Source organism: Meleagris gallopavo, chromosome 2 (genome assembly GCF_905368555.1).
Source record: "Meleagris gallopavo chromosome 2, MGAL_WU_HG_1.1, whole genome shotgun sequence".
NCBI lineage: Eukaryota > Metazoa > Chordata > Aves > Galliformes > Phasianidae > Meleagris > Meleagris gallopavo.
Window position 1 is genome coordinate 35,641,340 of NC_139405.1, and position 12,729 is coordinate 35,654,068.

General features: G+C 36.5%; 1 protein-coding gene across 1 annotated transcript in view; it reads right to left on the reverse strand.

Annotated features, from left to right (window-relative positions):
• Positions 1-12,312, reverse strand: part of FMN2 (formin 2) — a 141,125-nt gene extending 128,813 nt beyond the window's left edge. Inside the window, exon 1 of the mRNA XM_085218363.1 lies at positions 9,812-12,312. Within this exon, the coding sequence (XP_085074489.1) occupies positions 9,812-11,750 (1,939 nt within the window). The 5' untranslated portion in view covers positions 11,751-12,312. The remainder of the gene's footprint in view (positions 1-9,811) is intronic.
• Positions 12,313-12,729: the final 417 nt, after the last annotated feature.

The following is a 12,729-nucleotide window of genomic DNA, read 5'->3' on the forward strand; positions in this document are numbered from 1 at the left end:
ACCATGTAACAGTTTTCTCTCAGTTTTGTTTTAGAAGTCACAGAATATCACCAAGCAACAGGGCAGCACATGCAACAAAGCTTCATAACAACAAAATAATAATTGAATCTTTCCACTATAAAACACACATAGAACGAAATACATAAGTTAGTTTCCAGAAAACTTAAACCTTAATAATTACAAAATGTATCAAGATCTAGGGTTATGGTAGAAATTCCCATGATTCCAGGATATGATTCTGTCATTATATTTTATTCCACCTTTATTTCAGTGTAATGGCTAATATCTACATTAAATGCCTGTATACATCTCCTTTTTCGAAGGGATGAAAGAACAACGGATTTTTATATTTTCATATACTGTAAAAATACTATGTATCTTATTCTAGTATTTAAAGCATTACTAAAATTAGAAATGCATTAAAATGCCTTAGACGCCTATCTTTTCTTCCTTTGATATTCCATCTACAGATTTTCAGTCTCTGTTCACATGGATTATAGGAACTGAGCCTACAAATCTTAAACACAGAAGCCAAAAAAAAAAAAGACTGTTTAAACAACAGAATTAGGAAAACAACATATATGAACACTATTCTCCTCCTTCTAGTTTTCCATTCCTTCCTATGCACTGTTCAATATAATCTCAAAGTCAGTAGTAATATCTATTAAAAACAAAAAAAAAAAGTATGTATTGCTGGATTGATGACATTCATAGACTCAAAAAACAACCATAATAAAACTGCCTGTGATTACTTTCCCTTCTGTCAATCCTGTATCTGATTATCACAGTAAACACCATGATTTTCTTCTGTCAAGCTTCTCGAATCCTTTGGCACCTCAGCCTCCCTTCCATTATAGGAGTATGCTGTTAGACATTTTACATGAATAACCTTGACTAGATAGGAGATATATTACGGAACTATAATGTATCTACCCCTAAGCAACTCAAGCAAGTAAATTTTTTTCCTTTGTTTCATCCCCAAAGTTATCCCTACTTACTTAAACAGATTCTGGATTGTACAAGAGAGCTTGAATAACCATATCCTCGAGATTTCAACTCACTCAGCTCGAACAAGTGGTCCATCCCAGAAGGAGAAACATAATCCTAACAGCTTCAAGTGTTCACACAACCCTCAAAGAGCCAAGCACCTTGTTCTGTCCCTTTAGTGAGAAGGGTGCAAGCTGTAGCTCAGAAGATAATCTTGCATTTGCTGCCACCCCCAATATCATAGCACAGGAGAGGCAGAAGCAACACCTCACACAAACAGCAGTGACACTTTTTCAAGCCCTGGCCAAAAAGGCTGAGCTTTACCAAAAAATCAGAAAATGAGATCCCACAAAAAAAAAAAAATCAAGTTGACAAGGAAATACCACATTTAATAAAGTAAAAAGCTACCTCAGAAAGGATGTTACAAGTAAGCGGAGTCTTCAAATAAATAGCATTCCACAATTGAACTAAACATCTGTATTTTAAACAGCAAGCCCAAGAGGAACATGCTATGAGACAAGGCAACACCAACAATTATAGTATTAACTACTCCTGCATTGTGAGAAAATCCCACTGCCTGCAAAAGCTGTGACTGCCATAGGTAGAAGCGGACCAAAACTAAGTCGTCCTTCCATAGAGAAAAAGAGAAATAGTAAGACAGTCCTTTGTCAAAGCCACCAGAAATTTTTGTCTTTGGGTAAGAGATCCATAGCATTCTGCTATGTATGGATTAATTCCTTCCTACCAACTTCTGCACTGTCTAGAAAGCAGCTTCACATAAAGTTATCAATGTAGTCTTATTGATCATTGTTAAAAAAAAAATGCTAGATTATATTGTTTTTCTTTAGCCTTTTATCATATGCCCAGTAGTTAATATTATTATACAATTTCCTTCTGCAAGATTCATCCCAAAACCTTGCTTATTGCTGCAGTCTAAAATGAGAGGACTGAAATGGCATGGATCGTTTGCAAGAACATAGTACTTTTTGAAAAGCAGGTATTAAAACTTGGCTATCACCAGAGCTTCAAAATATGAAGTATTTGTGATAGTTTGTGACAATTCTTTCTTAATTCTTGCAAATTAGCAAGTTTCTTAAGCTCTCCATCATCCTTAAGGCACTCTATCTTCCTAACTTGAGCACTAAGCTCCTTAAGATTTTGCTTCTGCAATGGCTAAGATTTTCTATCTTCCTCCCACTCTGAATATTCTAATATGACAAATATACTACTCTGAGACAAATATATATATACATATATATATATATAAATAAAATTCCTTGACTTTTACTACATGTATTCTATCTTATATACAGCGAGAAGAACGTTTCTTGTTATGTCCCGAAATGACTTTCAGAAACTGAATTTTAAAGCAACAATTCCCCAACTGTAATGCAACAGTAGTACACAGTACATATGAACAAGATACAAACTTCTGAAGCAGTATTTCACACTTTTATTTCTCTTCAGATTCTAATGCAATAGTACTGCTAATTACAGAGGTACGTTACTAAAACTCTCAATATATGTCCATCAACCAAACCTTTTAGTTACCATATGCATCTTTGGCAACTTCCAGTTTGCATTTCCCAAGTGCTTAGGTTCCTCTCAGTAAGCATTTAATTCTGTTCATTTTTATCCTTTTAGTTTTGGCAGCAATCTGTGATGTGAAGGTGCCAGTTTTCATAGGCTGCTGGAAACACACATTTCTTTGTCTAGCTCTTTAAAGTAAGAAAAATCTCTGATGTCTGTTGGATGGCTGTTACCAAAATCTTTTTTTGTCAGTCCAAACTGATACACAGTATGATGTTCTTCATAACGTGACTTTGTAAATCTTCTCGTTTCCTAACTGTTCCACATTTCATTTGTCACTTAATAAAGCCTGGCTACCTCTTCCTGAGAATTTTAAGTACTGTTACAAGCAGCCACAGGTCACGAAACATAACTGAACTAGCAAACCTCTGAAGTGGGACACAACTGATTTTTTTCAAAGTAGCCATTATATTTCCAATGTGCTTCACTTTCTTTCCTATACAGGAACCATGCAACTGAAGTGTAATAATCTCCACCACCCTGAAGAACTGCTGACTATTTTTGTTTTGTGTTTATACAATACATAAAAGGCTTTTTCCTTTATACCTAAAAAATCTTCAAACAAAAACTGGCAAGATGAAAGCCAAAAGAGAAAACTACATTCCACAAAAAAAAAAAAAAAAAGATACACATATTTGTTCAGATATATTCTTCTAGACTTCATCTAAACAAAACTTACAGCACAAGAGATGTGCTTAAGTGGGATTTTATGTTTTTATTGATGTAATCAAATATTTTCCTCAACTATTTCTCTCTCTCAGAATACTATATTGTCATGACTGCATAACAAAAAGTGTTCAGATCCACACCCTCTATTGTGAAGACAATGTGTTTTGGAGTTAGTTGTTGGATTTTGTTTGTTGTTGTTGTTTTTTTTTTTTTTTTAATGAAAACACTTCTGTTTCATGACTGCTAGCAGATGTTAACAAAGTTAATTATAATGTTAATACAGCATTGCCTGCTTTTTGTGCAGTGACTTTTTCCCTGTCAGCGCTAGGAAGAGGAAAGGATAAAACAGTTATTTTTGCCCTGGTACATACTACTTATTATGCATTTCAAGGGATGCCTGAGTCAGATGTTGGTGCCAATTAAACTCTAGAATCAAAGCTACGCCCTGTAATTAGTTATACAGTAAACGTATCTATACTTCTGCCTGACTTGAATTCATAACAGGTTCAGAGCTCTGGTAGTTCTGATAAGTTTCATATAGATCCTGAGACTGAACATTGTTGGTTTTTTTTGTTTGTTTGTTTTTAACTGACAAATAAGAATATGTCAGAAACACGTTTCATTTCTGACAATGGTTTCCTGCCAAAAGTTAGCTGCATATATCAAAACACAAAATTAATTACCCAAGTAATTTTCCTTGTGTATTTATATATTTCCATTTAATTTTACACATATTACGATTCATCATTACATCTATGATGCTGCATATGCAGTCTCATAATCACTGCCTATGGCAAAATAGCTAGCTGCTTTAATGACTTGCACAGTATAAACATCCACAGATTAAAAAAAAAAAAAAAGATATTCTGTATTTATCTGAAAACAACAAGTTTTAGCACACTTCCTACTCATGGTCAGGGAGCCTAGACGTTTCCATCCACATGAGTGAAATTTATCCTGGGCAGCAGCAACATGGAAATCAAATGAAGGATAGTGGCTTTGTTATCACAGGCCATCTTGTTGTCACTAACTTCCCTCACAAGAATGTATGAATGTATGAATTCAGAAAGTTGTTGCTGATTAAAAAAAAAAGCATGATACTGCTCCTTCGGCTGCCTTTTCTGAAACATTTAACGATATGCAAATGGCCTTGTATTAACACTCTGTCCAGTCCTCACATCCATTACCTTCCTTGCAAAGTGTTTCACTACTTTGGCCCTGTGTTCCTTGTGTCAATTCCTCTCGTTCCCACAAAGGACAAACTGTATTCATCAAACAATTCCCAGAAACTGTCATATTCCACCTAACCACAAGAGAATTATGCATTAAATTGGGCCTGAAAATAATAATAAAAAAAAAATCACAAATGTCACAAAAACACTTCAATGTATATGCTTCATCACCATTACCCCTTATGTAAGTTCACATTTTGGCAGTAGTAATTTATAATACTCTTGGTCATGTCCTGAATTTGGTTTAACTAAGAACACAAACAAAATACATTGGCTAATTGTTATTCTCACACTTTCTATTACCATGATTCACATTACGGCTTGATCCTTCATAGGCAAGCAGCCTAAAATATTCACAGAGATATTTTTCCATGCCAACATAATTTTCCTTTAGATACCGCAGCATAGACAAAGAGTGAGGCCTGATACAAGAAGTAGGATTGAGGGTTTTTTTGTTGTTGTTTTTTTTTTTTTTTTTTTTTTTCTCTCCTGCACAGTTTTAAGCAGCCAGACATCTGGAAAACAATCCAGGATTCTCTTCAGTTCCCATCTCAAAAATTAAAACAAACAAACAAAAAAGCTATTTAACAATTTAGCAACCATTTAACAGAAAACAAGGCATACTTAGATACAAGAAACATATTCAAACTTGAATTCCATATACCTATTCGTACTGGAAGAATGACTTACTCTTTTCACAAATGAAAGCAAATAAGCAAATAAGGTCCTTAACAACTAGTTCTAGCCAGCTCCTATTTGGATGAATAGAATACTGGTGCTAGGCATCAGATACAAGCAGCATGACAAAGTGTTCTTTTTTTTTTCCTTTACATCTTCACACATTAGAAGAGATCAGCAAGCAACCCAAGAAAACACATTTCTAGTTGAGGTGTAAGTCAGGCTGGCTGCGAGGCCTCACAGTACTACTGCTGCCCAGATAGACGTTGTCTGGAAGATGCATTCACTCAACCCCATGACCAAAACCTGTTACTTCCAATGTAGCTCCAGAGCATCAAAGTACTAATCATAAAACTCTATCAAAACAACACTGTGTCAGCCTTGCATTCCAGTGACATTACCCACATTTCTGTGATTCCCCTATGGCAGTGCTGGCACAGTATCATTAAAGCAGCTTATCAGCACTCAGCAGTTTTTCTATAATGAATTGCAGCCTATTTTCAAACACATTTTACTGTAGCTCGACTGGAGTTTTACAGTTTTGTTCCTCATATCAGGTTTGGGTTTACTAGACACAAGAAAAAAAAAAAGAGCATTCCCATCAGACTCTGAAAGGCAAAACTCAATGGAGTATATGATCCCATATCACATGAGGATTGCTCGTGTTAGAATAGAGTATAGTTAGAATAGACTATGCTGCCCCAGCATCAGATAAAAGACATTCGTATTAGTGCTAATAAACATCAGTGAAAGCGTAAACTGTAAGTAGTCCTAAATAACAGTTGTATGATAAATGCTTTCTTCAGGATGCCAGTAGATACAAATCCATATTATGTGCATAACCACATGAATCAGAATGAAAAAAAAAAAAGAAAGAAAACTTTGTGAAAGTATCTAAAAGCTCTACTATGTGCCTCGGACACAAACTTCTATTATAGTTTCTCAAATTTTCACATACTTATCTATACTAAGACCTTTGTATGAGCTTGCAGACAATGTACTAGAACTGCAAGTGGGTGCAGAAGACATTAGCACATTACAGAAGTGACATAAAGCAGCCTTTGTGAGAAGCAGGCTTGCATTCCATGGAAATCAAAGAGAAACCATGAGAACTTTAACATGGGTTTGACTCTAGGTTTCATTTTATGGTAACTCAGATTTGTAGACTCCCCCCTGCCCCCCTTCTACATCTAAAGCAGGATAAATTTATCTTCATAAATTTATATTTGAAGACAACAAATCAGTTTTGAAACAGATGAATGCAGCAAATGTGTTACAGACAGCCAACAGAGATTAGAAAGGGCAAGGGATTGTTTTGTTAGAATTTAATTACAATCTGGAGTAGCTGATGGAACTCTTACATTCGTTTTATGTAACAGACCCTCTTCCTAGTGTCTTTGCAATCACTTCTACTCAAATGAACGCAAGAATAAACTTTTTTTCTATTAACTGAGTCTCTTAGTTCTTCTACTCTAATTTTGTGAAGGTTTGGAAACATCAGTTTCATTTCCCACTATGATACTCTCTTAATGCCAGCAAAGTCATTCATTGACACAAACTGAAGTGAAACAGCCAACCTTGTTCATTCAGGTTCAGCTGTTGTCCTCCTGGGACCACAACATAAAATCCATGACTCCTCTGTGCATCAGGTAATCTAGAACTTGTAATTACTATAACTGCAATTTAAATACAGCTGTCTTCATCAAAGGAGAAACAGATCTGCCGCCTTAATTACAAAATACCCTTGAATTTGTCCACACCCCATTCTTAGCCATTCCATCAAATTCAATTCAAAATGTTGTACTTATTTCCTCACATAAATCAACATAAAATTATACAAATGAGGCCAAGTTCGAAAAGTTTTCTTTGGCAAGCTGTATTATTCTTTCTCCCCCAAACTCGAACAAGACTATTTTTAAGTGATCATACAGTCATATTTGCAATTCCAGTTGTTCGTTTCCATCTACATTAAAACAGCTTTAATTCGCATGGATCACTGTGAAACCCAAGTGGCACACAGCCAAACTACAACATAATGCCAAACTAGGCCAGTCATCTGCATAGAACACGCTGTCATTAAAATCAATGACTGAAGTGATGTTGTGGAATATTTTACTTGATTCTAGCTAGAAATGCAAAACAATTCTGCAGTCACTGCACAGCAAGATGGGATTCAACACTCCAGGCAAGAAGCTGGTTTTGTGTTGTTTTTGTTTTATTTTAACATAAAAATGAGCCACTGTAAAGAATGTTACTTATAAAAGCCTGATAATAATCACCAAATTGATGCATGTAACGTGTGCAATTAACATGGAACAATTTTCAATAACACTATTTACATTGCCTGGAAATTATTTCTGTAGTAGCTGCTATGCTATGCAGACTAGATTAAATGAAGACTTTCCTGCTCTTAAAACAATGACATGCAGTTAAAACTGAACTTTTGTATTCTTACTGTTTCCCTGTTTCTTGCATGCTAGTTATTGTTTGGGTATTTCTGATAATTTTCAGCTTGTAACTTTCACTTTTACAAAAAGCAGAAGGTCAACCAATAAGAGATGAAGCGTTATGATATCATTTCCGATTCCTTCATTTCAAGCTATTCTGTATGAACTGAAAGGTGTAATTGTCCTCTGCCTGCAAAGACAGCTGGCATACACATGCAAATGAGGATCACAGTAATTTCCATAGGAGACAGAACCACTGTTGCATTGGACATTGGTCTCTTCACAATAACAGTCTAATCTGTTGGTGGGTTAAAAAAAAAAAAGAAAAAAACAATCAAAAAATACTTAAATAAGAGGTAAATAAAAAACTTGCTAGGAAACGTGAAAAAGTATGTTTCTCGGAAAAAAAGCTTGAAGTTTACCACAGAACATTTATTTACACCATAATGCCATCATAAAGAACCAGATTACCAGTGATGCAATTTAAAGTTTTGCAATTTAAGTTTTTTATAAAACTATCAAATCTTGACAGCAAAAAAAGTGTTTTTATACACTAAAAGTCAAAAAGTAGATATCACCTCCAGTTGTAAAACTTTAGATTGGAATGTTTGTAATTAATTACATGCAAACAGGTGGAGGGGATTTAAAAACACAAAGGATTTAGCTCTCTTCAGAGGGGGAGCTTCCATTCACAGGGGAGGTTGGATTTCTGTATATGTGTGTGTGAACATCCTGAATTCCAGTTTTCATGATAGAGGCTGGGGATTTCTGTTCGAGACAATTAAACAATGAAAGGGTTCCTGTGATTTTAATCTGACAAAAGTTTTACTTGAATATTTCGAACTGGTGGTGTTTGCTGTTGTGAAAACAGTCACTAATTCCCCTCCCCCTCGCCTCCAGGCACGTTCATTCACTAGTAATATTTTGATGTCCAACAGAGCATAATGCACACAGGGAATGCAGATAACTACAAGTTACGCAATTTAAGAAATCTGCATTATAACAATTATTCTTTATGAAAAGAAATGGCTTAACTGTTTTCTCAAGTGAGACTTTTTAAATCACACTAATTTTTATTTTTGTGAAAAAGGAAGATCCTAATACCATTTTCTCAAACATCACTGGTTACTGGGCTCATGCACTTAAAACAGACCCGTTCAAAAGAAACCTGAACAGTGATTTACACATGCAACTGTTTTAAATCTTGTAGCAGATGTTTGCAGGACATTTGTATTAGTTTTACAGTTTTCCTAAGTGAAAAAGAAATTGAATATGTTGCTAAAATTCCTGTACATACCTCATATGTGACCTCATACATACCTCTCTATTTGTAAACGCCTTAGGTTTTGTAAAGAAATTGAAGATGGAGGAAAGAAGAAAAAAAACAAATAAAACCCAATAGTGTGCATATTTTCCTGCACTCTTTTTCATTTTTAGACTCTATGTTTCTGTGCCTTTGTGACAAGGTACAAGTTGCCCAACAGACAAGGTAAAAGAATGCCTTCCTATGAATGAGTCCCATTATGCAGCCTCAACAACAGCCAATCAGAACTAACAAAACTTACTCTGTTTCTCTTCTCCATTTTATGCAGCCTTTTAAATTCGCTAACGTTTTTTCTCCTTTTTCCCTCCTGAAGGGGAAATTAGTTCTTTTCTGTAGCACTGTCCATATTTGCTTGCATGCATCTTTCCTTTTTATACAAAATTGCCTCAGAATCATACCAAGTGCAGCTTGCATATATATTACAATAATTTTGATATGCACTCTAAATATCTTACGCCAAACAAGAAAATCCTAAACAAGCTCACAGATACAGAAAGCTTCAGATCTGAAAGACCCATTTAAGCTATGAACTCGCCTGCTTCAAACAGTGCAGCTCTTGGCATTTCTCAACAAGAATAATTTAAGGCACTCAGCCTTTTTCAACAGGATGTAGACAAAGAACTTAAAAAAAAGAGAAAAAAGAAAAACTTCAAAGAGTTACACACTTCCTTGACTGGCACTATTGCCTGACTGACACTGAATACAGAGAGGCTATTCTCATCAGTAAAATGTGAATGTGTTTGTAAGATTAGGCCTTCCATTTTAAAACTGTCACTACAAGTAAAGACAACAGTACATACAAAGGACCGAATTCAAGTACTTTAAATACATTTTCAAAGACTCCAGAAAAAAAAAAAAAAACAATCTTAGTACACGTCACTCACCTGAAAAGACATTGGGAAATGCCTCTGTAGAAGCCTGCACCCCTGAGGACTTTCTTGAATGAGTCAAAGGCACTCTTTCTGTTTGAAATTTCTCACTAAATCCCTTATGCTCCAAGTAGCCTGCAGAGCCCACCTTCTGCCTTATCTCGCTTCTGTGATTAGATACTTCTTCTGTCCAGTCTGCTGAACGGCTAAATAAACCAGCCAAACTAGCAGACCTCTGCTTCTTAATAGGAACTTTTTCTTTTTTGTGGGAGGACTCTTGCCTCCTTGTAAAAAGCGGGCTCTGAGATGGGGAGGGAGAAGGTGAATGGTTGGGAGAACTCAGTTGCCTAGTTGTGGTTTTGATGTAACAAGGATTAATTAGATAGGGCTTAAAGCATCGGGAGCCAAACATCGGACTTCCGGCTGCTCCTTCAGAGGATAAAGTGCCATTTTTCATTTCCATAGATAAACCATTATGCAAGTCCTCTTGACTGGCTGGTGGAATGTGTTTCCCTTCCTGAGTCTCAGCAGCATAATCTTGGCCTGCATCTGACGCACTAACCTCTGTTACTGAGCCTTGGAAATCAACAGCCTGCACTTCAGCAGTTTTAGCCTCAGAATCTGCTGCTGAGGTTGGAGGATGTGTTGTGGAGCTGCATGCCTCAGACCCATTTTCTATCAATGTTCTATTTAAATCACCCTCTAGCTCACAAGCTACAGCATCCACTCCAGCAGTGAGCTGTTCCTCAGGCAATTGCTTACGTTCCTGTGGTTCAAATAAACCGTTACCAGGAGAGCCTGTTCCATTTACTGCTTCTTTCAGTTCACGTTCAGTTGCACAGGAAACAGGAACGTCTTCTACAATTTCAGATACTGCTGGAAAAGCCTCCACAGCGTCAGGGCTACTGTCTTTGTCAGTGGCGGTTACTGAAAGAAACCGTTCAAAATCCAAAGGGGCTGCTTGCGAATTAGCCATGTGTCGGCCCATTGTTTTGGTGACAAGGTCCTCCGTTCCAATGTTAATTGCCCCCTGCTGCTGCTGCTGCAGTCTAATAGCTTGCTGGATATCAGAAAGCAAATCCTCTTGCTCTGTGGCTGAATGGAAACTGTATATATCTGTATCAGAGCCAGAGCTGGTCCTTTGTCCATCCTGTGTCTCTGCAGCAACTGGGACAGTTTCATTTCTGATTTCAAAATGTTCAGCATCTGTATCAGAAAGACCCCCTTCATCTGCAGAGATGCTTATATCTGGAGTTTTGGTAACGATCGAATGAGTACTGTCCAGCTCTCCGGCTGGCAAGGCCTGACTTTCCAAAACATCCTCCCTTGAACTACTATTCCCATCTTTAGCCTTGGACAGATTTTTTCTAATCCTCAAATTTGAAAACACAGAAGCTCTCGAATCTGATTTACCCTTCTTTTTACCAGATTCGCTTCCTTTTGCATGCTTCCCCAGTCCCCTTTTGCTTCCCGATACCTTCTTTGTGCCATCTGTATCCTTCGGCCCAGAGGCATCCTCTCCTCCTTCATGCACATCACCTGCATTTTTCTTTAGCTTCCCATCTTGATTCCCCATGATTTTTCGCAACACAACACCTTCAGTAATCAAGCCATGCTCCCGGGTCTCTCTCCCTTGGCCTGCCGGCAAGATCCCCTCTAGCAATCCAGGTTTGTTTTCAAGCGGTGGTGATGCAAGTGAAGCAAATGCTTGCTGTGCCTCTCTCCCATCTGCTAGAGCTGCCTTTTTGCATAATGTGCTGCTTGCACTGGGCTCCGCTGGGACATGCTCAGTACAGCACTGCGAGCTGCAGACAGCTCCTTCCAATGGCTGCTGCTCACAGAGCTGCCTGCTCTCTGGGCTTCTGCTGCATTCCTGTTTCTTTAGGAAGGATTCTGTGAAAAGCGTTTCCTTTATAAAAGTCACTTCTTTTTCCACAGTTTTTATTGCCTGCATTGCAAGTTCTGTGTGTCATCAAATCACTGATAATTGCTGGACTTCAATACTCTCATTCCTGGAGCAGAAAAAAAAAAAAAGTAAAGGTATTTTAATTGCTCCTCAATTTATCAAATGAATAAACTAAGTGTGTAAATATAAACTATTGAGTTACCATAATATTTGTAAGTTGCTTAAGTATGTGCTATTTTGGCAGATTATATAGTACCTCTGGTGATATATATGTTTACTTTTTAAAGGTCACTGAAACATGAAAATTAATTTTAAAAGGAGAATTATTCTGAAAGTAAATAGAATAAAAATAAACAAAGTTCTTCTTGTAATGTAAGGAGACACACTTAATATTCAACAAACTTTGGTAACCACACTACATATAAAAAAAAAACTTCCTACAATTTGTATGCTGAGAAGGTACATATACTATTGCTATCAAAAGATTCAACTCATTAATATTAAAACATATCACCATTGTTTTTCCTGGTAAGAACATCTGGCATGAAAGAAGAAAAAACAAACAACAAAAAAATAGCACCATTCAATTGCAACTAAGGAAAGCATTCCTCTATATTTAATAATTGATTTGAACACTGTTGCTTCCTAACTATTTCGGAAACTTGTGCTGAAGTCCTCCTTTTCCTCTAATTTTGGCTTACATGCATTAACATCCATACTTCTTAACGACACTTCCTGAACTTCCAGATTAGTATTCTCTTCCTGTTTTTGAAATTGAGGTTTGAAATACCTCCAATAGAAACAAAAGTGCAAGATACTGAATTAACAAGTTAGATCAGTTCAATATCTTGGTTCAAACTCAGCCAAAAACAGATTTGATACATATATCTAAACTGATTAGTCTATTAGATAAACTTCTTGTGAAGAACTTTATGTATTCATTACACTTCTTCTTTATCAACAGTTTTCATTCCATAATGAATTTCTTAAAATAACGTAATTCCAGGGAAATGCATCCTACAAGCTT